The sequence below is a fragment of the Diachasma alloeum genome, unplaced genomic scaffold (assembly GCF_001412515.2).
Source record: "Diachasma alloeum isolate Michigan unplaced genomic scaffold, Dall2.0 Dall_scaffold_00295, whole genome shotgun sequence".
NCBI classification, from domain to species: domain Eukaryota; kingdom Metazoa; phylum Arthropoda; class Insecta; order Hymenoptera; family Braconidae; genus Diachasma; species Diachasma alloeum.
The window spans coordinates 990,378-1,017,499 of NW_021680434.1; the positions used below are offsets into that span (position 1 = coordinate 990,378).

The following is a 27,122-nucleotide window of genomic DNA, read 5'->3' on the forward strand; positions in this document are numbered from 1 at the left end:
GGGGGGGGGGGGGGGGAGGGACTAGGTCTTCAGCGGAATTGTTCTTTCATCAGTGAGAATTACTGGAGTTTTAGCCGCTGACTGCTTCCATTTTTCGAGCAGATTTGAAAGAACTTTTTTCCTTTTGGATGACGCCGAAATTGCGCGTCGCAGAAGTGTGACTCGATTGTACCTTTGAACGTAAGTGTTTACTGCACTCTGTTCTACGCATTCTACGCACTTGCCCATGAAATGTTTATTATTTTCATTCTTCATTCGCAATTTTTGTTTACATGCTTCTGCCGTCAGTACACCGCTGATTTCAGGAATTTGCGAATTGTTTTTTTCGAGATTTAACGGCGACACGTGTGGGGGAAATAATTTCAGAGTCAATGTGCATTATTCCGACCATCAATGCCGTTTTATTTGTTATTAAAAGATGGAATTGTTCTGAAGAAATGACGCGTGACGAGAATTCAAACGAAATTTCGGGGAATTTTAATGCGGACGGTTATAATATTCTCCAACAGCTCGTAAAATTTTCGTTATTTACTGTTCCAAATTATTGAGATAATTGATAATAGTAGGAAATCGTCAAAACACGAGAGTTGGGCGGAGCGTACAGCCCTTCGATCAAGATTTTTGCGTTCTACGATAAAATTCTTCAGAATGTTTCTAAAAATTGATCAATTGTTAGTTATAAATACTAAAGATAGTATAGATTGTTTTATTATATCATTGTCGTGACATAATAAAACATTCTATTGATATCCAACTCGAAAAACATCAATTCCGTGAAATTTAAGTCTTGGAGGGGAGAACTAACAGCGATGAGTCGTACATACTGAAGTGGCGACGCCTGCATCTGTGTGTGGGTTAGTCGGGCGTCAGTACACGAAAAATTTTGGTGTGTCGGACAGGCCCAGGCAAAAGTTTCTTCGCCAAAATAAATGAGCGATCGTGATAATCGTCCATTTCCCGTTGTCAAAGGTCGTTATTTTTTTCGTCAGCTCCATGAGTTGAGGAAAGACGTGAAAGTAATGGGCAAAATGCGGGTGAAACGAAGGACTTATGATTTTTCTTGCAAAAACAACAGGGACTAACTTTTGGCCGCGATTTCTGCACCAACCGAATGTCTGCAGATGTCCCTGAGTCGAATCATCGACCAATCGCGTGCAAATGGTCATATTCCGGGTTCTGTTTGTTAGCTTTGGCCTTGCTAAGTAATTACGCATACTTTTTCCTATCGGTAGATGTGCGCACGAAAGAGTAAATTGTTGTAAACAATTTATTTCTCATGGTTTTCTCGTTTTTTTTATATTTTTGGGGTTTGAAGCTATTGCGGGGGGTTTAGACGTGAAAAATTGCAACAATTTTTTATGGTCAGTTGTTTATTCCAGAGAGATCGATATTCTAGTTATTTAACAATCCGGATTTTTAAGGGCTAATGTTCAATTTCAAGAATAAAATATCAAGTTCCACAGAAATTTCGATGAATTTGGTGCGTTAACAGTGCACACGGGAAAATAAATTGTTATAAACAATTTATTCCTCATGGTTTTCTCGTTTTTAATTTTATTTTTGGGGTTTGAAGCTATTGCGGGTGGTTTAGACATGGAAAATTGCCGCGATTTTTTATGGCCAGTTGTTAATTCCAGAGAGATCGATATTCTAGTTATTTTAAAATCCAGATTTTTAAGGGCTAATGTTCAATTTTAAGAATAAAATATTTGTACTGAGACCATATGAAAAAATATCAACAGTTCCACAGAAATTTTGATGAATTTGATGCGCCAACTGTGCGCACGGAGGAGCAAATTGTTGTGAACAATTTATTTCTCATGGTTTTCTCGTTTTTTATTTTATTTTTGGGGTTTGAAGCTATTGCGGGTGGTTTAGACATGGAAAATTGCCGCGATTTTTTATGGCCAGTTGTTAATTCCAGAGAGATCGATATTCTAGTTATTTTAAAATCCAGATTTTAAGGGCTAATGTTCAATTTTAAGAATAAAATATTTGCACTGAGAACATATGAAAAAATATCAACAGTTCCACAGAAATGTTGATGAATTTGGTGCGCCAACTGTGCGCACGGAGGAGTAAATTGTTGTAAACAATTTATTTCTCATGGTTTTCTCGTTTTTTATTTTATTTTTGGGGTTTGAAGCTATTGCGGGTGGTTTAGACATGGAAAATTGCCGCGATTTTTTATGGCCAGTTGTTTATTCCAGAGAGATCGATATTCTAGTTACTTTAAAATCCAGATTTTTAAGGGCTAATGTTCTATTTTAAGAATAAAATATTTGCGCTGGAGCCTTACGAATAAATATCAACTTTTTATATTGAAATTATATTTATTATTCGTTTATTAATTGCCAATAGAATATTTTTCACAGTTAAAAATGTAGTTCCACCGAAATTTCGATGAATTTCGTAATTGAAAATTCAGAATTCTATAGAAAAATAAAATATTTCTAAACGAAACTTACAAGTTGATAAAAAAAATCTGGAGCTATAACTTCAGCTATTTCCTGAAAATAAATCTTCATGAATATTCATGTTATGATTGAAAATTCAACTAAATCGAGGACTTTTTGTTTTCTCGCTGTTCAAAAATTTGAAACTAACGGTGAACTTTCAATTTTTACCCAACAGCGTATCAACCCTTTTGACTTTTAAAAAAATGTTGATAATTCATTCAGAGTCCAAACTGAGTTTAATTGATGAATTCATCTCCGAGTCATGAAAATTAAAAAAAAAATCAAAAGTGTCCATTTTGCCCCGTCCTCCCCTCCACCCCCAAAATAAATACTAAAAAAACATAATATGATATTTTTCCTTCAAAATAACGTCGACAACTACTATTTTCCTTCATAACTTTCGTACATCTTAAGTGAATGTAAATAGCCCACTGTAGGTTAATCCAATAAATAAAACATGAAAAATAAAATAAATAAATGAATAATGTCGAATTTCCAGTCTAAAACACTCGCAATAACCACAAAAACGTTTACCAACATTCCCCAAAAGAATCTCGTGAAGGTTGAATATCTTCAATGTCATTTTCGCCACGAAAAACATGGCCAGAAGGTACCACAAATGTCCTTCACGCTTATCAGCAGCGCATAGCATTCCAAAATTCCCATTACAGTCATCATTAGATAATGACCTATTCGCAATTACCAACAAGATATTTTTTTAAATTCCAGTTTGACTCACACCAAAATGGAGTCGTCTCCCCACCAGCAGTACTGCCTCCGTTGGAACAACCACAGTGCAAATCTCCAATTAGCCTTTCACGACCTCCTCCAGAAGCAGGCATTCACGGATGTCTTGCTGGTGGTGGAGGACGGTGCTGGAACCACATCGATCAAATGCCACAAGATGGTTCTGGCAGCGTGCTCGACATTCTTCGAGACCATCTTCCGACAGGCCCCCTCCAACGAGCAGTACCTGATGCTGCTGTTGCCAGGTGTCAAGGGCTGGGAGATGGAGGCAATCCTGGAGTACATGTACCAGGGTGAGGTCTGCGTCCTTCAGGAGAGGATCAACGACCTCCTGAAGGTGGCAAAGCTGCTGAAGGTCAAAGGCCTCATCGACGACGACCCCCAGGACTCCCGTGACCTTGAGTCACCACCTCCGCTGATCAGCAGCACTGATTACAAAAATTCCAACGGAAGGGACTTGCAAAAACTCCAAGGATCACCCCCACATTCTACGTCTGTTCCGTACTACTCGTACGCGACGTCGCCCACCCTCGGTGCAGCTGCTGGCTACATGCCCTCACCAGGGTGGAACCACCTCTCCAATCTTTCCCTAGCTGCGGAATCCGTTCTCAATCCCCTCCTGGCTCGGAGATCGACGACACTCCTGCCAGCAGCTTATGAAACCAGCGAGAGCGAACAGAACCGGGAGTCAGGAATCTTGAGGACTGTTCTTGGCCAGAGCCATGCAGACAGCTCACAGGGCATGTCCACTGCAGATGATGCACTTGAGCTGACCGCTGGGCTCAACGGACACAGCGCCTTCACTGCTGATGTCTCCGTGAAGAAGGGCACCAAGAGAAGGGCTTCGCAAGAGCATCAACAGCGCAAGAGCAGTAAGTTTAAGGCCACTGACAATCTGTCCTCTATCAGGTTTAATCGTCTCGGTATCGATGGTTTACTTGGATGGCTTCACGGGCTGGCATTTCGAAAGAAAAAGCATAGAGAATAATAGTCAATAATTGTTTTCATCTCAATGATGTTGAGTTATTTGAGAAAGAAGAAAGGTCAGGGGATTCTGGAGAGATGAATACCACGATGAAATCCTCATAGTGCGGCGTTTCGCTGAATTATTTTAGCTTCGTCAGGCGCGTGAAAACAAAATTACGAACAGAAAGTATAAACAAATGGCTTCAAATCTTGGTCAGAACGTGATCATCGCCAAAATCAGGGCGCGATGGTGATAACATGAAAAATCAGGAGAAGATTGAATTACAAAAATATCTTGATGGCTATCCACGCTTAGGCGAACTATTTCTACTAATACACGGAGAGAAATATTCAGTAAAAATTACGGAACTCTCACTTCACTCACCGATTACGGAATCAACTCAGAAAATTTGGGTGACGGTATGGTAATTTTTCACAAGAGATTCAGATAAAAATTACACTGATAGAATGATTCATTTGTTCCAAACGAGATTCGTTAACTATTAACGAATGGTAGAGTTGAATATGACCAAATGAATATTCGTTAATATTTAACGAATGGTTCACTTGAATGGCGAAAATCAACTCAAACAAGGCTCCTCAAATATAGATTCGTTAACTATTAACGAATGAATATTTGGTGGGGCCGAATAGACCCTAATCTCCAACCAAAATCCATTCGTTAACAATAACTAATTCGTTCTATCAGTGTACGGAACGCTCCGGAAAAATTCCGTGACAGTTCCGTAAAATTTCCTACAACCACATTTCGCTCCGGAATTACGGAAAAGATACGTAATTTTTATTGAATATTTCTCTCCGTGTATTAGTGTCGAAAGGCATAATATGTAGTGATGCCGTCGAGACTAGTCGAAAATTATTTTGGAGAGATCATCACGGTCTGGAAAAAAGTCGAAAATTTTGGAATCGTCGCAATCTCGGAAGACATTGGATCGGCGCATCTCGTTGCAATTCCGGGAGGATTTATCTTGCCTGGATCTCGAGGTTTTCGGTTTTTTCAAGTTCAGGAGACGAGACGGAACAGATATCGAGACAAACATTTGAAAAACAGAAAATACTGAAACTCAGACGTGATGGATTCTTCCAAGTTCGGGAGGAGATGCACCGATCCATTGTCTTTCGAGATCACGACGATTCCTAAACTTTAGATGTTTTTTTAGGCCGTGATGATCTTTCCAAAATAATTCTCGTCTAGTCTCGACGGCATCACTAATAATATGAAAACAAATGAACAAAAACATGTGATTAAACTAAATGTTATTGTGATTAATCGCCCTTTGGCGCACTCAAAGAGCACGAAAAATCCTTCAAAATGAGATGTCATACGTAGCAGTATCTTTCGTTTGACGGGGTTTATACGAGAAAACGTTTTTTTTTAATCGTTAATTAGTCAAATAGTTCATTTTTTAAAAGATCTGAAATTTTCGGTAAAAATTGTCAATAAAATAGCAAGAATTTTCGTGCCAATTGGAGTTTGTCTTTCAAGAGACAAGTGTTGAAAATGACCGAAAATTGCCATTATTCATGCAATTATCGCACAAATGAGTGAATATTCAATCACTCATTTATCAATTTATCAATTAGACTCATTGTATCTTCCATTATTCATATTCAGTATGATTGTTTGAGTGAAAATACATTTTAAAGAGCTTTCATTTGTTGGTAATCCAGAATTTTATCGAATTGACTCATTTTGCGGATAATTGCATGAATAATAGCGATTTTTGCTCATTTTCAATATTCGTCCCACTGAAAACAATAATAACCGTCGAACTACAGCGAAAGACAAATTGGCGACAAAATTCCTCTCATTTTATTGACAATTGTTGGTAAAAATTTCAGATTTTTAAAAAATTATCTTTTTTAGTAATTCACGATTAAAAAAAAAAGGTTTTCTCGTATAAACCCCGTCAAACAGAACATAATATTATATTATCTTATATTATGCATGACGTCTCATTTTGAAGGATTTTTCATGTTCTCCAAATCCCACGGAAACATTGCGGCCAATTTGAAAAAAAAAACATTTTTTGACAAAAACTAGCCATTTTCAAAAAATCATAACTCCCTCAATTATCAATATTTTTCAATTTTCCTTTTTCCACACCATTCCTCCAATTGCCATCTCTTCATAAAAAAATAAGACAAAAAAAGCATCGACTGTTTTGGCCTGCTGTCCTGCCTGTTCCCACCATAAACCTCGATTCATAAGATCTTGATATTTCTTCTTTCAAAGGTGGAAAAAACTACAAGCTGTACTCGAAAGAGCAGATGGCCGAGGCGATAAAGAAAGTCGAGAACGGCGAGTGCGCCTTGGCAGTAGCCACCGCCTTAGGTATTCCATCTCGCACCCTTTACGATAAAGTAAAGAAAATGGGGATTAGGACCCAGCGAACTGGCAAACGCCATCGCAGCGCCAGCAGCGCCCACTTTCCTCACGGAATAGGGGGCAATCGAAATGGCGATATATACAGAAGCATGACAGATCACGATGACGCGTCAATGGCTCTGTTGGACATGGCTCAAGGTCAAGGTCGCCAGCCATCAGAGTACTCTGAAATTAGCCTGGAGAACGTGAAGAGAAGCCCTAGTCCGGCGACCCAAGAAGACGCTCTTCAGCCGTCCGAGAACTCTGACGCCAGTTCAACTCCTGAAGATGACGGTACCAAGCAGGATGACGATGATGTTCAGGATCTCTCGGTCCAACGCACGAATGTCATAGTATCGCCCGGCAATCACCACATCAAGGAGGAGAAGGATGACTCACCCCAGGACTGATTACGTGAGTCATTACGGAAACTTTCGTAAGACTGAGAGGGACTGTATCTTTTCTCTTCCCTTTGCCTGGAAGACAGACTGACAATGATATGGTGTTTAGACTGAGATTGACAAACCTCCAATGAAATCATAACACGAATATCGGAAGAATACTATCGGTATTCACAATCAGATGTAAAATATTTGGAATTTTTAAATTTTTTATTCAGTTTTATTTATTTATTTTACGTTTTGATGATGAGAATCGTTGAGCATGTGTCGCGAAATGACGCCGCAACATCATCACATAGATTTATATGGTTATAGAAAGTTAGAAATAGCAGTGAAGATTACCTGAGACAGGATCACAACTCACTTGTTCTTCATCTTCTTCCTAATTTAAGGTTTCTTCGTTAGATAGACATTGGTTGGATAGAATCTTTCACGAATACGTTAGGACAGTTAGCTTAAGAACGATTGTGATGTAAATATAGGAGAATATCGAATACAACTCGTTGAAAAAAGCTCCCGGTGCCTTTTCAGCGATGAGAGGATGAACAAATGATGATTGTAAACGAGCATAATTGAAAGAAATAACATCACAAGACGATGCTGCCGAAAACTTTAATATTAGAAATAGACGTTAACGATGTAAACCGTAAAGATCAAATAGTGGCCTTGGGATACTGTGGCAATATGTTGCTCAATAGGCAATTTACCGTAAACAATAAAGTGGAATCGGTCTCCATACGATATATAAGACTGATAATACGTTTAATCCGTGAATTCATCGTCATTGTGTTCCGTAAACAGTTACCACGGAGACTATTAGATATTAGATGCGAAGTTACCACCGATATTTATGAACATTTCATTGTAACTCTTGACTTCAAAGATGTTTGGACAATGTAGGCTATTTTATCCTGTTGCATTTGGCATTCATCCGGAAATGTGGCACCACTGAGCAAAAGTTTCAACTTGTTCTCTCGCGAAGATACTTTTAACAGATTGTGAAAGATAGAAGGGTGAGCGATTGACCGTCCAACGGCAAGAATCGTGACAACTCATTGTAATAATGGGAAGTGTACCTTCTTACGTACTTACGCGATCCCTAATGTATCGTACTCTTCGGTTGAAAATTTATCAATGAATATTCTAAGCTTGTTATTCACGCTATTTTATAGATATCCATTCACTTTAACTAGACTAATTTGTCATAAAAACTGAGAGATGAGTAATCATCGATCAATTATTTTAATATGATTGTTAATCACTAGATTATTGTAATGTAATGTCTCGACACTAAGTACAAAGAAAGTGCCTAGATTCTATACTTCATCGACTCTACCTCAGCATTATTGATGATACCATATTCGCATGGAATTAGCTGATTTTACTCAGAAATTGTATTAGGTAGTGACTCCACTTGGAATTGTGAGGATAACTCACTGTTTGACAACTTTTCCTTGTTCGCGTTTATAGAAAGTTGAATGTTGATGAATAAATATGATTTTCGTAAAAATTGTTTTTCAATTTGTACGTCAATTACTGGACAAACGTTTCCGTCAATTCTTTTGTCAATACTTTGGTGGAAATTGTATTGGAGTATTTTGTGGTACTAGTGCGTGAAGTTCCGCTCTTTCTCACGCGCGTGTATCCTATTTTTTGTAATACCTGAGTTCACTTTGCGGAGGCACAGGTGGTTTTAACTGTTTGGTTTTTTGCGCGGCGCTTTACGCACTCAAAGTTCACTTTACAGACGACCTTGGACTTTACGCGAAAACAAACACTATATGCCCGCTGAACCGCCTCGAAATGTGAACTTTCAGGATACTTCAAGGAAAGAAAAACGTTGGTCAACGGTTAATGCTTAGTCTCACAAATTTAGAATTGGAGAGCATCTATCATTCCCGCGGAAAGATCTTTTCAGGATCTTTAGAAGCGTTAAGTTTGAGATTGGATTTCAACTTAACTATCACTTCCCGTAATGATGTTCACATCGCGATTTAACGCGAAGTGTAAACTTCGCGATTTAACTCAAAGTGTGAACTTCGCGATTTAACGCGAAGTATAAACTTTGCGATTTAACGCGAAGTGTAAACTTTACGATTTAACGCGAAGTGTAAACTTTACGATTTAAAACGATGTGTAAACTTTGCGATTTAACGCGAAGTGTAAACTTCGTGATTTAACGCGAAGTGTAAACTTCGCGATTTAACTCGAGGTGGGAACTTCGCGATTTAACATGAAGTGTAAACTTTGCGATTCAACACGAAGCGAAAATTTCGCGATTTAACGCAAAGTGAAAACTTCGCGATTTTTCGCAAACATCGCCGGCATTTAAATATGCCTCATACAATTGTGGTTTCCGCCGTCCCCTTCCTTGAGACAAGTCTAATCTTCACTTCATTATGGGTAGTCATATTTTAGTTGATATTTAAGTTTCGACTTGTCTCAAGGAATGGAGACGGTGAGCACCACAATCGTGTGAGTCGCTTCTAAATGACGGCGATCTTCGCGAGAAAAAGCGAAGTTTCACACTTCGCGTTAAATCGCGATGTTAACATCATTGTGGATAGTTACATTGAAGTTGATACTAAATTTTTTTTTTATTTTCCGCAGATAGAAATCGAAAATTTGAAATCATGTGAAATCATGAAATCGGAGACAAAATCCTATGAAATCACTTGGAGTCGAGTATTCCTGGAAATTATGTGAAATCAGTGATCATTGTGGCACGATATTCAATAGCGAATAACCCCTCGGTCTCGACGCCTTTGCTGATATTCGGATGAATGATGTAGTTGTTTTGAAGACTTCTATTGATAACTATCCGTTCTCCTTGACATTTTCACGGCCAAACACTGGGTGACCTTCACTCACTTTTCACTCGTCCATACGATGATGAAGGTCAGGAGTCGCTATGGGAGACCCTAAAAATTTCTCAGATGAATTCACCGTTCATTTTGGACCGTTCAATCAGCGTCTCCTGATCTCACTTAATCACAGCACGAAATCAATTACATCATATTGGTGGAGTGAACGTGAGGGATACCTAGTAGATACGATAACAGAGTAAAAAGATGTTTTTCACAAACAGTGGCTAAAAGAAGCATTCGTGATAAAAGATAAGAACGACTGTGGGTTAAGTGTTCGCTCATTATTCATTTATCAGGTTGAATATTCTGGTGGAAGTGTTTTCATCGAATTGAAAGTGAGAGAAGACTGGATACATTGGCAAAGTAACAACGGAAGCTCTTGGTTTTTGGAAAAATGTCCAGTGATAGGGAAACCGAGAGTTTTCTCGTCAGCAAAGACGAGGTGATCAGATTCATCGCGGATTGCTTGACAAAAGTGGGAGCCAATGCAGACGATTCGAAAATCGTTGCTCATCATCTTATGACTGCTGACTACCGGGGACATTTCAGTCACGGAATGAACCGAGTGCCGATGTACGTTAAGGATATCGAGAGTGGACTCACCGATCCTCATGGGAAACCAGAAATTATCAATGAGTTTCAGGTACTCGAGAATTTTTTTCGGTGTATCTTGGCATTGCGGAGTAACAATTACAGACAAAAAAAAAATAACAAATTCGGTGTTCATTCTGACACTAAATCGATGTCCCAGTAAGTTCACACCATTCTCAGTGCGGATTTTCAAAAAAATGAGTCGAATTCGTATGAATTTGATTCTTTTCAAATTTTTTAGTAGAGTAAAAAATAAAATAAAGAAAAAAATTTTCAGATTGTTAATCACAAATATTTAAAGTCGACATGAGGAATTAGAAATAATAAATTTTAAATTGCGTCGAATTGATTATTCCGCTGAATTATTTATATCTATTATTATATTATATATATATTATTACGAATATTATTATATATATGCTAGGGGGCTTCGCCCCTTGCTCCCTTCGCTCGCTCCCCCCAAATCTCTGGTGCCACTGCTTGGGTAAGGACCTTGCTTCTTATAATCCCATTATTTATTTCATTTTTCTGAAAGAGCTCATGTTTTTTTTTCTTTCTTTCTTTCTATGATTTCATCATCTTATCTATATACACAGATAAGATTTGTTCGTCTGTTGTCTCCAGAAAAAAATTCAAATCAATGAGGGTTTCTGATAAACCGGAATAAACCGCAAACCTGTTATTATTAATATTATTATTATTATTGTAATTATTATAATACTATTTTACAATTCAGTAGTGAAGCGGTAAACCGGGTTAAGTCGATTTTGACTTTGAATCAGTTTTTGACGAATATCTCGGAATCTAAAAGAGATAGAATTTTTTTTGTCATGACCTTTTTTGTAGAGCCAATTGAGGGTTACAAAAAAGGTCATGGGAAAATTCTGCCATCTCTCTTAGATTCCGAGATATTCATCAAAAACTAACCCAAATTCAAAATCGACTTAACCCGATGTACCGCTTCGCTATTGAATTGTGATGACATAAAAACGTTTCAATGGATTTCTTTATAGTGGAATATTCTCTCCACAGGCAACTGCTCTTGTGGACGGTCGAAACGGTTTGGGCCACGTGATCGGTAAATTTTGTATGGAATTGGCAATACAGAAAGCAAAGACCTTCGGCATTGGAATGGTCTCAGCGCGTGGCTCAAATCACTACGGCATTTGTGGATATTACAGTCTCATGGCAGCGGAGAAAGGTCTCATAGGTTTTTCCTGCACAAACACGAGTCCCTGCTTGGTACCAACGCGCGCGTCGTCGGCAGCACTCGGGACGAATCCCTTCTCCCTAGCTATGAGAACACAAGATGGCGCCGACGAATTCGCACTCGACATGGCGACGACTGCTGTGGCCTTGGGAAAGATCGAAGTGGCGATCAATAAAAAAGATGAGATCCCCAAAGGGTGGGCGTTGGGTGCAGACGGGAAACCGACGAAAAATCCCCAGGAGGCGTATGATGTGGGGAATCTGCAACCTCTGGGCGGAGCGGAAGAAACTTCTGGTTACAAGGGATATGGATTGGCTACCATGGTTGAGGTTCTCTGTGGTGTTCTTTCCGGTAGTCGCTTTGGTCAAAATATTCGGCACTGGCAGAGGCCCGAGGGAATCGCTGATCTTGGCCAGTGTTTCATGGCGATCAATCCTCAAGTTTTTGCTCCCGGAGCTGGAGACAGATTGGGACAGCTGCTGGGACAGCTCAGGGGACTGCCCGCTGCTGACGATGCGGCAGGTAGCGTTCTCGTTGCCGGCGATCCTGAGAGGACAGCTATGAGAAATGTGGATGAGGAGGGCGGCATTCGTTATCACCCGAATCAAATTAAAATCTGTCATAAAATGGCGCTAAGGCTTGGCGTCAAACCCATGCAATCTGCGTAGATTGATTCCTAAAAAGCAAAATTAATTATTGTTTTTTAGGAATCAATTAGTGTATTAGTTTTTTTTTACAAAAATTAATATTTTTATTTTTTAGGAAGATTTCATCAGTTTTTGCAAAGCGAGAACGTAATCAATTGTGTGTTTGTCTGAGTTAGTTTGACGAAATTAAATTTGATGTATTTTTTTTACGAAAAACAAAGTATTCCTACCATGTTATTTGTAAATAAGGAATCTTGTAAATTTTAGTCACATTCCGATAATCCATTTATGCTTTGACTCCAATTGGCCAATGTCCGCCCTCAATTTAGCATTTTTCAGCTCTCAACGACTTATTCATCGGCTGCTAGATGTCTATGTTCCTAGAGATATTTTTTAAAAATGAGTCGGATTCGTATGAATGTTATTCTTTTCAAATTTTTTACGAGTAAAAAATAAAGTAATGAGAAAAATTTTCAGATTGTTAATCGCACATTTTATATTACATTACATTTTATATATATATTATAATATATTATATTTATATTATACCTACATTTATAAACCAGAACAATAATAATTCATGTACCAGAAATTTGAAAGGAAGAAATGGCTAGGAACCGAATAGCTCAGTTGGAAGAGCACCCGATGCATAATTGGAAGGTCCCGGGTTCAAATCCCGGTCTGGACTATGCATTTTTTCAGTAAAAATTTTCTAGTTATTCATACTGAGAGTAATTCTGATTCCCCTCCTACCTCAACCAAATCCCATCCACTTATTTCCTATGACGTGACAAAGATGTGGAATGCTATATAAATTCCCTTCTGTAATATATACTATTATACAATTGGAATGATAAAAAAACGTTTCAGTGAATTTATACAAAAACTTTTTTCAGAAGTCATACCGATGAAGATCATAGCAAAGCACGTCGTGAGGCGGTGTTTGAGGTGAATTTGAGAGTGAATTTCTGTGGTTCCCGGTAGCTTAGTCGGTAAGAGTGCCCGGCGCGTATCTGGGAGACCCGGGTTCGATTCCCGGCTGGGTGAAGCGGAAATTTTTTCTCTCTAAATTCTAATTCTCTTAGAATTTTTTTTTTTTTTTCGCAAAGCACGTCGTGCTTTGCTATGATCTTTATCGGTATGACTGGCTGTGCTATTATTCCTATTTATTAGTTTATAGTATAATTGCTATTCACGTTTCTTGAGTGGGTGCCCGGTGCCGTATACGCTCCCCGCGTCACCACTGCTGTCCCTCAAGAATTTCATCATTAAATATTCACAATCTGATGAGAACATCGATGAAAACTGTGAATTTCAGATCAAATTATTCTATAAAACGTAAAATAGTATCATTACACGAATTCTAAACAACGACACGTTTAACATTGGAGATATCTCGACGAGTTATTATCCTAATGCACCCATCATGCGCTCATCCTTATCCATCACGAGAACATTTTCCACTGACAATTCGCTAATAGTATCAATCCGCATAATGCAATTTGATAAGGACAAGTCCATTTGTTTTCTACGAAGTGTGTTCAGTCTAACTATACTAATGTGACCAGAGACATTCACTCAGATGATGGAAAAATGAGCATGAACTCGATGGAGAATATGTGGTTGACAGGTAATTTACAGAACCAAACCAAGTGATTTTCTCTTTATAAGAAAGAAGCGTCTTCAATTTTTCAGACAAGCCTAGAAAATTGAAGCCGAAGATCGACCTCTTCTCGATGCTAGATAGTGTTGCTTTGATATGGCAATTCGCTGGGAATTTTCCGATGCGCTTCCCTGGTCATGGCAATGTGAAAAAGTGTTGCTTCAGTAGAGTCATCATGGGGTATCAAATAATTCTGTTCTTCACGTGTGTGGCATTGATCTCTACAGTTTTCTACACGTGGGAGCATATTCTGAGGTACTTGAGATTTTTTAAAGCATATTTTAACTCACGTATAGGGGAGGGTGTGCCTGTACCGCTCAGCGGGTAATACCGCTCACCCGATTTTCTCCACAACCATCAACTTGAAAATTTATTTCTGTTCCTGATCATGAAGAATTGGATGATAGGATGTGATTGTCGGAAAAATTTTACTTTATTTACCACTTTAAATATGAAAAAACACGTAACGAAGTTTTGAGGTCTTTACAGTGCAAAATTTGTGGACTTGTAATTAAGGTTTTTGATAGTTTCAAACGCTGAATTCTCATATTAAACTGTGGTTATTCGATTCGTCGTACTTTCACGCGTAATTTGAGACCAATTCGAACTCAAAACTTCACTCATGTCAATAATTATCAACAATTTTGTTGACGCCGAGCGGAGCCGGTAATACCGCTCATAGGATCGGCCACGTAGTTGCTCCACAGCACTCGAGTGCAGGTTAGATTGCGGCGCGAGCGAAACACGCAAAACCCTATGAGCGGCATTGGAATCGTGCCGAGCGGTATTACCCGACGGCGGAGTACCGCTCAATAGGCTCCCTCTTTTATTTTCAAGCAATTTTGTGGAGTCTAAGGAGAATTAGGCGTCTACACTTCGAGAATAACGAGTTCAATAGTTAAAGAAGTCTCACAAATACGTTTTTTATGCTCAAGTTGAAATATAAAATATAAAACTGACATTTCCCCTTAGGTGGGCGGTACAGGCACACCTTCCCCTAGTACCAGAAAAATTATGGCGCCCAATACCTTTCCAATGCTGAACGATAATTTCTCTCACAATTTTTCTAGTTCTTTACAATAATTTTTCTGGTGCTACATAATAATTTTTCCGTTTCTGCAAACTATGACTCGTTTGTGCTAGCACTTTATTTTTTCTAGAGAATTTTTCTCAGTGCAGCAATTCATCGATGTCATTGATGTAATTTTTCTATTCACTGTTTTGTAAATTTCAATATTACATAAAAATATAATATTTGATATTTGATGCTTTGGGGATTTTCCAATTGCGATTTAACCCTAGTTTGGTCACCATACATGGATTATGTAGTTTTTCATATTACAACAGATCGCAGATATGGGTAATGACGATGGTGACAATTGTTCGGACCATGTCGTGCCTTCTGTGCATGCTGATCAACTGCTTCATGTGGATGTTCTACCGAAAGGATGTATGAGAGACTCATAATTTCCACAGGGAGAAATTTTTTTAAGTACCATGGAAACACGGAGAGAAATTTTTTACAAAAATTCTAGTGCCGGCACTGGAAATTTTATTGGGGAAAACGTGAATTTTTCCCCGTATTTCTGTGAAAATTTCACAGAAATCCCTACAAATTTTTTACTTTAACAGAACTAACATTTTTCGCAGCAGGTGGATTGTGATTTTTTCCAGTACTCGTACTAGAATTTTTCTAGAAAATTTCTCTCCGTAAAGAACGTGAAAATAACGTTCTCAAACGTCATCATGAGATATTAGATCGATTTCATGAACATTATTTTTTTCCACGCCAATTTTCGTGATTTTGGTAAAAATTTGGATCTCTTTGCACGGAAAAATTTCTATTAAAAATCTCTGGTAAAATTACGGAATGGACCAATGTGAAATAGTATGTTTCGTCACTTGTGCGTAAATCTTACGCTTACATTGTAATGAAAAACAGGGTTTCTATTGGATATTTTCTAAAAGCTGCGGGATGTTCCAATAGACTCAGAGAAAAACCGATATAATTTTGTAAAAAAATAAACAGAAGTCTAATTGAATTTTTCAGCGAATTAATTAAGTTTTTCGATTGAACTTTTTCGTGCAAGTTCAAATAATTTTCAAGAATTAGAAGGACGTTCCTCTTTTGTCTCATAAATTTTTCCAGAATTGTTGTAAAATTTTCGAAATGAGCGTTCTGCACGGAGAGCAATTTTCTAGAAAAATTCTAGTACGAGTACTGGAAAAAATTACAATCCTCCACCTGTGAAAAATTCTAGTGCTGTTAAAGTAAAATTTCTTGGTATTTCTGGTAAAATTTCTGAGGATTTCTGTGAGATTCTCACAGAAATACGGGGAAAAATTCACGTTTTCCCCAATAAAATTTCTAGTGCCGGCACTGGATTTTTTTCCTGGCCGTCACTTTGCGCCTCTTTTCCCGTGCCAGGACTAGAATTTTTCTAAAAAATTTCTCTCCGTGTCCCACACGATTACATAAGTCATCACGTAAATTTTCCTACATTTTTTTTCTCCGTGTAATTTTCACTTCGTAAGAAAAATTAATAGAGCAGATTAATAGAGTTCTGTTTTAAGTTCATAGACGCTATGGACTTCCTCGCGTCCCAGAGTGTAATTCTGAATCAACTAGGCTGTCGACCGGACTACAGTCGCTGCCTGAGGATGATCCAGGCGCTTGTTTATGGGATGTTGACGATTTTATTGATGTTCATATGCTACGATTTTTTCATTGGTTTTTCCCGGTGGCCACCGGGGTGAGATATTTTATGACTCTTCAATACCATTTTCAATTCAATTTATTAGGTGTACAAATTAATAAGGTGCCCCTATATTTCGCGCTTTATAATTGCGTTCAAAAACTTAATATTTCAATATTTTGTATGTTGGTTTTTCACTGTCAATGAATACCATGTATAACAATTCAGAGGAATAAACTGAATTGAAATACACTGAGAGAAAAACAAACACGCTGTCAAACAAGTCTTGTTTGGGCCAACAAAATCGCTATTTGAAAATTGCCAAAAAAGAATTTGTTTGCTTCGAATTTGAAAGTCTCAAACATGAATAATTGTTCTGCTTTCGACAGCAACGAAATATTTGGCTCAAGAGGCGGATAATTCACACCAGACGGTGCCTTTTCAGGATGAAAATATCTCATACAGAGGAAAATTTATCAACAAATATTTTATCCCTAAGTTACAAGATTGCTTTCATATCATTATTATTGTTTCATTTAAGGGTTCATTTGTTGTCTGTGATTATTAAACAGCCGAAACGAAAAACTACTATCCCTTGTTTCGTATAAAACAAAGATTTTTCGAGAGCAAAATACGTATGGGAGTATCGAATAACGAAGGAGTAGTGCTAGAAATGACATTTCTTGCGTCTACAGAGAATGCAATTTTTTTTGAACTACTAAATCTATTTTCGCGACAAAAATTTTTCATTCCGGCGCACTCTCTGCATGTTTGGCACAAAAAAATCCTTTTTTGATAATTTTCAAAAAGCTATTTTCTTGGCACAAGTAAGACTTGTTTGAGAACTTTCGTTTTTCTCGCAGTGTACCATTTGATGCTCATTAATGTGTTCATCCGTAGCAACAAAACATTTTCGTTCATTCAATGGCTCTTTTGGACTATACCGCTGGTCGTCCAAGTTATGACACCCACGATATTCGTAGCTTTGGTCATGATTCTGGGACTTCATTTTCGGCAATTGAATGTCAAGTTGATGGCGGTGAGGGACAGAAGTAATTCGTCACCACCCAAGGTATGATCTGTACACGGAAAGAATACACTGATCGACTGATTCATTTACTCCAAACGAGATTCGTTAACTATTAACAAACGGTAGAGTTGAATATGACAAAGTTAATTGCAGATAATTGAAGTCTCCAACGAAGGCGTTGAGAGTATTCGCTTAATTGCCAAGGTCCACTACAACCTCTGCAAAATATCTAAATTCATTAACTCGTTCTTCAGCGCCAATCTGGTAGTAATTGTTGTCATGGCGTTCTTCGTGATGAGCTCGTCCCTCTATTTTATCTTCAACGAAGTAGTGAAAGACGAGGAAACGGATTATTGGGACATAGGCACTTATGTAGCTTGGGAAATTACCACTGCTCTACCCATAATAGTGACGGTAGTCATTTGCAATTTGACGTCCAACGAAGTGAGTCAATCGCAATTCGTCAGATGCCAATTACTAATTACCTCCCTCGTTATTTACGGTTGTTTCGTTGAATTTCAGGCAGAGCTTACAGGAAGATTGATTCATGAACTTTACGTCGAGAATTCAGAGTCAAAACTCTACCAAATTGTAATTCAGTTCTTTTTTGGATTGATCTGTAATTATTAAAATGAAGGAATTGGAGAATGTGGCAGAAAAGAACAAGCCACTTCCCACATCTCGTCAATTATTGAATTGTCTTGAGGATTACACACGCAGAGAAATATTCAAGAATAATTACGGAACATTTCACGTAATCCGCAAGCGAGAATCGTTTTCAGTGAATTTCTATAGGAATATAAGAGAATAAATCTGAAACGTTCAGTAAATTTTCGGGTCTGTCACCGAAAAAATACGAAAAAGTCACGTAATTTTTCTGGAAGTTGTAAAATCTAACAGAAACTTCAAGACTTATTATGCCTCAGAACATGAAAATTCTTGGATGTTTAAGAATTTTTACGAAAAGTTCCGGAAAAATTACGGAACGTGTTGTTAAAATCTCCCCCTCACGGTGACTCATGGCTAGCCGTGAGGCGTCGGACGGATGAGTAATTTTTACGGAACAGATCGTAGAATTTACGTGACGATTGACACTTTTTATTGAATTTTACTTCGCTCCCAGATTACTTTTCGAAACGTAATTTTTACGTCTTTTTTCTGGTAATTTTTATTGAATATTTCTCTCCGTGCACTCGATACTATTCTATGCAATCACACCGAGAGAAATGATTTATTTGAATCAAATAAACTTCATTTGAATCGAATAAGGACTTTATTAGTTGGAAATGAAATCATTTTTCAGGCGGCGCGTTTTATCGAGATGAATGGACAACTCAAAGAAATGTTCACAATTGACTTATTATCATTCACCAATTCGCTACTGATCTGGGATGGAATTTTAGAATTTTCGTATTGATTCATTCTTATAGATTCGTTCATTGTCTCTCCAACTTCATCACCAGAAGATTGAATTCTCAGGGGCTGGCCTCTTTCCGATAAACTCATCCCTGCTGCAAACGGTATTTCAATATGCATTTGCACTAATTATGTATTTGTTGTAAATGTTCATTACTGGTCATTATTTGGGTTTCAGATGATTGGCAATATGACAACATTCCTCGTTATTCTCATTCAATTCCAGCCATCGCTCGACTAAGAGAGATGTGTCTATGTTCGTTCCTGTCCCAATGGCCGTTCACTTGTCGCCAGCTAGCACATTTAAATAATTTTAACAGCTCTATAGACCTATCACGAATGAAATATCATTGTAGGGGAGGGTGGGACAAATTGGAACTGTGGGGCAAAATGGAACGGCGGAGCAAAATGGAACGGCGGGGCAAAATGGAACGGCGGGGCAAAATGGAACGGGGGGCAAAATGGAACGGTACAAAATATTCTTATCCCAAGAAATTTCTCCTCAAGAGATGAAATATTTGGCACAAGAAATTAGTTTTGTGATATTATGACGATTTTTCTCTTAGTGTATGACACCGGAACGAATGATTTGAGATAAAATGTGACATTTTCCTCTCCTTTAGTAGGCTAAATACTTGAAAGAAAACTGAAATTTCATGAGCAGTTGTCTAAATATTTTCAAAACAGTGACTGATTTCGATACAGGGGAAAAGTAATGACAATTCATTGGAATTCGAAATTTTTGAAGAGCAGAAGGATGAGAATTCCTCAACTCATCTGAATTTTCAAACAAAACATTAATAAACTTTAGTAAACTAAATCATATAATGTATTTTTCAATTTTCAATCGAAAATTCAAAAATTCATTTACCTTAACTTTCCAGATTTCTATTAATTTTTAAGACAAGGGGAGGGTGGGGCAAAATGGAACGGTAGTGAATTTTGGTTTTCAAAAACTATAGCACCTTTTTTTAATATTCAATTTATTCATAGAACAATAATAATATTCCAAAGCTCTTATTTATTTATCTATAATCGTCTATTACTCTATAATTGAATTTACAGACATCAGATTTTTCTTCAGTTTTTTAACCTTGAATTATCTTTTTTACAATGAAGATAGCAAAATTTTTATAATGACCTTTTTTATAGCCCTTGAAATTCTCTACAAAAAGCTCCTTATTAAAATTCTCCTATCTCCCTTAGATTACAAGGTAGCGATAACTACAGAGTAGACTGATGTCACTGATTTAACCCCGAAGCATCATTTTTGAGCTCACATATGGTGAAAAAAAAGTTGTCTGAATTTCGCTCTATATTAGTTTTTTGCACCGTTCCATTTTGCCCCGCCATTCCATTTTGCCCCACCCTCCCCTAAAATTATTTTAATGATAAAGTTGAAATGAAGTCGAATCAGAAATCATAACTTTTTAAATTATAGTCTGGAAATTAATAAACAATCCCAATTAAGGAATAAATATTTATTCAGCAAAACACAAACAATCGTAACAATTTCCATAGACTTTTATATAAAATTAGTAACAGTTTTTTTTATAAAAGTGAATTATAACAAAGGAATAACGCAAATATCACATATAAAAATTAAAATTTTGAAATATTGAAAACCCTCAACATTCAAATCACATCTTTGGAAAAAATAACAATCACAATTTAAATAGCATTTTATATAAAATTAATTATAAACTTTCTAATAAAATCGAATGATCATTGACGATTTAAAAAATGTCTCAAAAATTCAACCAAAATATTGCATGCGCACAAAAAAACAAATAATTGTAACATGTCCCTTACAATTTTATACTTCTGTATAAAATTGATCATAAATGTCCTCATGGGATAAAATTACCATAAACAATAAAAAAATCTCTCACTCTAAAAAACAGTATCAACAAATATTGCTCGCACAAAATATCAAAATATAAAAAAAATAATTACAAATTATTCAGAATGCTCTGAATACTTCGGCCATAAGTCATGAATTTCTTTACGTCAGCATTGACCCTTTCATGCTGAGTCAGTCTCTCCAATACTTCGATGTCCGCCATGGCGTCATGAAGTGGATCTCGAAAGCCCAGAAGATCTTGAGCGAGTGCCGGTAATTTGTAATTTTTGCACCTGTACGGTCTCTCCGGTAAGTCATACCTGAACATTGGGAGAGTGTCAGAAAATCCCAATACGACAGTTATGAAGTCATGAAGTAGACCGACTTCATGCATCGTCCGGCTGATGATGGGAGCATCAAAATTGTGAGCGTTGTGAGCGATCAGGAGAGCCTTGCCCCCGAGACTAGACAAAAATTCGATGAAACTCGTCATGGCTTTCTCCTTCGTCACCGTCTCTACGGCATTCCGAGATCGGTCGTACATGACTCCGTCGATGACGGATAGTCCAGTGATCGCTGTCACTTCCGCTGGGATTGAATTCGCGGGGATTATATGTTTGTTGAGAGTATTCTCGCCGCATTTAGCTGCTACTTGGATGATTTCGGCAGTGGGGATGTCCAATCCATTCGTCTCGAGATCAAAAAACACCAGTGACCTAGTTTTCAAGGGTTCCATAATTCGCTAAAAGAAGGCAGTTTTGGTAATTGATACACACAACGGCTCCACGACTAAATAACTTCGCAAAAATAACTTTGCAAAAATGACTTCGAAAAAATAACTTCAACAAAAATAACTTCAAAATAGTATATTTTGTTACGAGTGCGGAAAAAAGTTTTTTCCACACTCGTAACGAAAAACACTTTTTCCACGAGTATCGAACGATATTTTTCATCACAATGTGTGGAAAAGGGGCGTTTTAGGCACACTGCGCGTGCCTAAAATAATAGTATATTATTATTATAATAATAGTAATAATAGTAAAATAGTATATTTCGTAACGAGTGCAAAAAAGTATTTTTTGGCGAGTGGGAGGTTTATATCACTCGCCTTCGGCTCGTGATATAATATACTCGCGGGGATTATATACTCGTGGGGTAATATAATCCCACGAGCTAAAAAACATTTTTTCACGAGTTACGAACAATATTTTTCATCATAATGTGGCGGAGCGTGCCGAAAAGTTCACTTTTCGTCACAGCGTGATGAAAAAAATATTTTCGGAAACAAATGATTCACACAAAATTATTTTCATTCTATCAAATACCGAAACATTCTCAATGCTCAATGGATTTACAACTTTTTTTCTCCCACAAATCAACTGAATTTATCATTAATAATGGAATTTTTACTTATGATCATTTCAACAATTCTGAATTTATGTAGCCGAATATTTTCCTCATCAATCCTAGGGACTTTTTTAGGGGATGTTAATAATCCCATATTGGCTCATCCGTTTGTGCATATTGTCTCAATCAATTTAGTAGAAATTGATAATGGTTGAAATTATTTTTTCAGAAGTTTTTTTTCAAGTTATTTTTCCGAAGTTATTTTTGCAAAGTTATTTAGTCGCGATTCCCACATAACTACTCCAAAGAATGTTTCGAGGAAACAGAATTTTTTTAAGGCCTCTTTGAGTCCCCTTTTCGGGTCTCATTTCGGCACTCTATCCAACCCTACGCATGCGGCTGTGGATTCTACACTGTAACGCATTCGCACTCCTATAGAACATAGGAACAGCATGGGAAACCACAGGAAACCCATGCCGGTACAGGCGGTTCCTCTATTAGCAACCTCCGAGAAGAAATAGAAGCTCATCAGAAAGTGCGAGGTTTAGGTGAACAAAATGGATAGTCTAGACCGGGATTTGAACCCGGGACCGTGCGATTATGCGTTGGGTGCATATAATTAAGTAGCGCAGTGGTAAAACGGTACACGGAGAGAAATATTCAATAAAAATTACCAGAAAAAAGACGTAAAAATTACGTTTCGAAACGTAATCTGGGAACGAAGTAAAATTCAATAAAAAGTGTCAATCGTCACATAAATTCTACGATCTGTTCCGTAAAAATTACTCATCNGAGAAGAAATAAAAGCTCATCAGAAAGTGCGAGGTTTAGGTGAACAAAATGGATAGTCTAGACCGGGATTTGAACCCGGGACCGTGCGATTATGCGTTGGGTGCATATAATTAAGTAGCGCAGTGGTAAAACGGTACACGGAGAGAAATATTCAATAAAAATTACCAGAAAAAAGACGTAAAAATTACGTTTCGAAACGTAATCTGGGAGCGAAGTAAAATTCAATAAAAAGTGTCAATCGTCACGTAAATTCTACGATCTGTTCCGTAAAAATTACTCATCCGTCCGACGCCTCACGGCTAGCCATGAGTCACCGTGAGGGGGAGATTTTAACAACACGTTCCGTAATTTTTCCGGAACTTTTCGTAAAAATTCTTAAACATCCAAGAATTTTCATGTTCTGAGGCATAATAAGTCTTGAAGTTTCTGTTAGATTTTACAACTTCCAGAAAAATTACGTGACTTTTTCATATTTTTTCGGTGACAGACCCGAAAATTTACTGAACGTTTCAGATTTATTCTCTTATATTCCTATAGAAATTCACTGAAAACGATTCTCGCTTGCGGATTACGTGAAATGTTCCGTAATTTTTCTTGAATATTTCTCTCCGTGTATGAGTCAATTTTGACTATTGACCAGTTTTCAATGAATATCTCAAAATCTAAGGGAGATAGCACAATTTTCGTTATAACCTTTTCTGTAGAGCCGATTGAGAGCTCCAACAAATGTAATGATGAAAATTTCGCTATGTCCGTTACATTCGGAAATATTCCTCAAAAACTCTACTGGGAGATAAGTCGACTTAAACCGGCTTACCACTTCGCTACTGAATTCTCTATCAAATTCACTAGGTTTTTCTATAATTTTTTTTTTCACGCATGATGCATCAGAATTTTCACAGAAAATTTTTAACAGTATACTATTTCGAGTACGTGCACTCGCTCTTGTAAATATGTCAAGGAGACCGAGTTAGAATGTGCAAGCGCATACTCAGTTGCAACTCCTCATGAAATTCCAAGTTGAGATCGGTTCAGCTATCTACAGCGTTACCGTATTTAATGGTAGAAGTACCGTAATATCGTAGTTGCACTGCAGATCGTATGTTAGTTAACATGTTCATGTTCTTGAATAGAATGTGCACGATGCGGAAAAATCACACGGGTGGTGCTGGTTTCAATAGTAATCTCTCCTTATTTATATCAACCGAATGATTATTGAAGTCATCATGGAGGAATATTATTAATATTCACCTGACACTTTCAGCTGTCACAACACACTTCTCTGACCTTTGAAGCACTTGCAGCTCGCGGGACCGCTGAATGCGGTTGCCTTATGTCGTACGATTTTACCATTACTTCATGTTTTATGACTCGGTCTGAAGTGCGGCACTCAGCTTTGTTGCAAACAATCGAACGCGAGTTTGTCGATAAATTCAATTGCCCGTGGAACGCGCGTTATCAATTCCCGCGCGATAGCGGCATGAAGCGATTGTATTGAGGGGAGCCCGCGGTGAAATTTGAAAGTTGCCGGGGGCACATATTTTTTATGCACAAAACATGAGGATAAATGGAGGACCGTTGTCCAGAGTTCGGATTGATAACAATTAAACTTAATTAATTTAAACTTTGTTGGACTGGATAAAATATACTCACTGGATAAAATGTAAAATTATGTGGATAAAGTCACATACACTTTGAGAAAAACAAACACGTTGTCAAACAAGTCTTGTTTGGGCCGACAAAATCGCTAGTTTATTATTTGCCATGTATACCTAGAGATGCAAATGCGTCACATGACCCGTCATATGACGGTCATGTGACCGTAATTGACGGTGAATAGCGAAAAGAATCTATAAAGAATTTTTCATTTTCAATTAATTATCTTCAATTTTTTAAAATAATCTGTCTCCATAAAAGGACAGAATTTATTAATTTCACCGATGATATATACATATACATGTGAAATATATATATTATATATATATGACGTGAAAAAAAAATTTACCACTGAAGAATTTGAAATTACGTCACTGAAGAATTTGAAAATGCCGCGTGTTTTTTTTGTGAATAATTTCGTGTCACATATTGACCAATCAGAATTAAGAATTAGCGGTCAGGCAGTTTCGAGAAATTTCGATATAAAACAACTTCACTTTTCTTTCATCTTTAGTAAATAGGATTCAATTTCCTCAATTTTTTCCTACTTTATTAACAATCGATAGACTCTGCAGTCGAAAAGTGAATTTCCTATCTTCAACATTTTTTCTACTAAACCGACTGCAGATTAATTGAGACAAGAAGTTTAATTAATCAATTGAAATATAATAATTTGTGCGAATGTATGAATTATACTGAGATTGATGAAGTTATTTATTGAAATTTCAATGAATTCGCTGAAATTTCGCGAAAATATATGACGAGAAAAAACAAATACGCATTGATAGAGTAGACATCTGCCCGACCAACCTGAATCTCCCACACCTCCCTATTTTTTTATTTATTTTCCCCACAAGTCAAGACAGCCCAGATAACCACAATACTGCAGGTAAAAAAATGACTGAGGAGTCTCAGCAGCCGGTGACGACTGTCACCACCCCCGCAGCCAATACCCTGACCCCAGACGCCTCGAGTGCAGAAGTGATAAAGCCCAAGGGCGACAACAAGAAGGAAAAATGTAAGCCGATGACCAAGGTATGTCAACATCATCAATAATTAGGATTTTGAGGTTAACATCATCCTGATCGTCCCCAAAGGCTTCACTAATAATTCAGTAGCGAAGCGGTAAAACGGTTTAAGTCGATTTCAGCTTTTGGTTAGTTTTCAATGAATATCTCGGAATGTAAGGCAAATAGTAAAATTTTCGTTATAACCTTGTTTGTAGAGCGAATTGAGATCTATGAAAAAGCTCACTATGAAAATTTCGCTATCTCCCTTAGATTCGGAGATATTCCTCAAAAAATCAGTAGAGAGCTAAGTCGACTTGAACCGTTTTACCGCTTCGTTACTGAATCCACAAATAACAATTCAGTAGCGAAATGGTCCACCGGTACAGGGGAGGATGGGGTAAAATGGACACTAGACTTTTTTTGAATTATTCATAACTCAGAAACAAATTTATCAATTGAGCTCAGTTTAGGCTCGTCACAAAGAGAAAGAGTTGTTCTTTGTATTGAAAAAAAAATATTGAATTTTATCAACATTTCAACCCCTCATTGACATTTTTAAAAAAGTCAAAAGTGTCCGTTTTACCCAAACCTCCCCTGAGTCGATTTAGACTATTGGGCAGTTTTCAATAAATATCTCGGAATCTAAGGGAAATAGCGAAATCGTTGTAATTTCCTTTTTTGTAGCTCTCAATTTGCTCTACAAAAACGGTTATGACAAAAATTTTGCTATTCCCCTTAGATTTTGAGATATTCATTGAAAACTGGACAATAGTCAAAATCGACTTAAACCGGTTTACCACTTCACTACTGAATTAATTTCAGATCTTTATATTAGAAAAAAACAAAGCGCTCGACCATCTGTGTGACGTCATTAGCGGTTTCAAAGCGTTTGAAATCTTCAACTTCTACCAACTAATTATTAAGGATAATTGGGCGAGCTGGGAGGGTTGGAAAAAAAGGAGCCATTTTTCTCTTTTATTTTTTACGTATTCTTTAAATGATGGAAAAGGCGTGTGCAAAGTTTCAGACTGCTGGGGAGCATGATTAATTTATTATGAATTTTTGAAAAAGTGGTCATTTAACCCGATATCTTATGGAAATCACAAAAAAAAACTGCAAAACCCAAGGAAAAAATGCAGCCAAAGTCATGAAACTTTAGACACATTTAGAACATGTGATCAATGATTTTTTGAGTGAAAAAGATTGTCGCCTAGGAGCATTGTTTATTAATAGTAGCGAAAAAAGTATTGAAAAATGAAATTTCTGCGCACGCAGCCCGAACGAGCAGCAACGTCCCAAATACCGATCGGGTGGGGGTAGCGCGGTCAATTTAAACGTCTCTTGAGAGAGAGCGATGAAGCGTTGTGATTGGAGCTCCCTCGAGCCAGTGGT

General features: G+C 37.4%; 5 protein-coding genes across 5 annotated transcripts in view; 4 read left to right on the forward strand and 1 right to left on the reverse strand.

The window, feature by feature from the left end:
* The first annotated feature begins 46 nt into the window (after nucleotides 1-46).
* Nucleotides 47-8,419, forward strand: LOC107039245 (protein bric-a-brac 2). The gene is made up of 3 exons (XM_015258765.1): nucleotides 47-180; nucleotides 3,189-4,078; nucleotides 6,430-8,419. The coding sequence occupies exons 2-3, from the start codon at nucleotides 3,205-3,207 to the stop codon at nucleotides 6,969-6,971; spliced, it is 1,416 nt and encodes a 471-aa protein (XP_015114251.1). The 5' UTR covers nucleotides 47-180; nucleotides 3,189-3,204; the 3' UTR covers nucleotides 6,972-8,419.
* Nucleotides 8,420-9,958: 1,539 nt separating this feature from the next.
* Nucleotides 9,959-13,053, forward strand: LOC107039241 (uncharacterized oxidoreductase YjmC). Its single transcript, XM_015258760.1, has 2 exons — nucleotides 9,959-10,472; nucleotides 11,453-13,053. The coding sequence occupies exons 1-2, from the start codon at nucleotides 10,224-10,226 to the stop codon at nucleotides 12,296-12,298; spliced, it is 1,095 nt and encodes a 364-aa protein (XP_015114246.1). The 5' UTR covers nucleotides 9,959-10,223; the 3' UTR covers nucleotides 12,299-13,053.
* Nucleotides 13,054-13,870: 817 nt separating this feature from the next.
* On the forward strand, nucleotides 13,871-19,323 carry LOC107039220 (putative gustatory receptor 28b). Its single transcript, XM_015258731.1, has 9 exons — nucleotides 13,871-13,907; nucleotides 13,973-14,195; nucleotides 15,288-15,390; nucleotides 16,515-16,693; nucleotides 17,537-17,708; nucleotides 17,820-18,110; nucleotides 18,189-18,257; nucleotides 19,097-19,186; nucleotides 19,261-19,323. Exons 1-9 carry the CDS (start codon nucleotides 13,871-13,873, stop codon nucleotides 19,321-19,323), a joined length of 1,227 nt encoding a protein of 408 aa, XP_015114217.1.
* A 1,512-nt stretch (nucleotides 19,324-20,835) lies between these two features.
* Nucleotides 20,836-24,424, reverse strand: LOC107039252. Its single transcript, XM_015258773.1, has 2 exons — nucleotides 24,316-24,424; nucleotides 20,836-21,667 (listed from the first exon to the last, which is right to left on the reverse strand). Exon 2 carries the CDS (start codon nucleotides 21,659-21,661, stop codon nucleotides 21,035-21,037), a length of 627 nt encoding a protein of 208 aa, XP_015114259.1. The 5' UTR covers nucleotides 21,662-21,667; nucleotides 24,316-24,424; the 3' UTR covers nucleotides 20,836-21,034.
* A 1,137-nt stretch (nucleotides 24,425-25,561) lies between these two features.
* Nucleotides 25,562-27,122, forward strand: part of LOC107039238 (regulator of nonsense transcripts 3A) — an 11,898-nt gene continuing 10,337 nt past the window's right edge. The window contains exon 1 of the mRNA XM_015258755.2: nucleotides 25,562-25,755. Within this exon, the coding sequence (XP_015114241.1) occupies nucleotides 25,618-25,755 (138 nt within the window). The 5' untranslated portion in view covers nucleotides 25,562-25,617. The remainder of the gene's footprint in view (nucleotides 25,756-27,122) is intronic.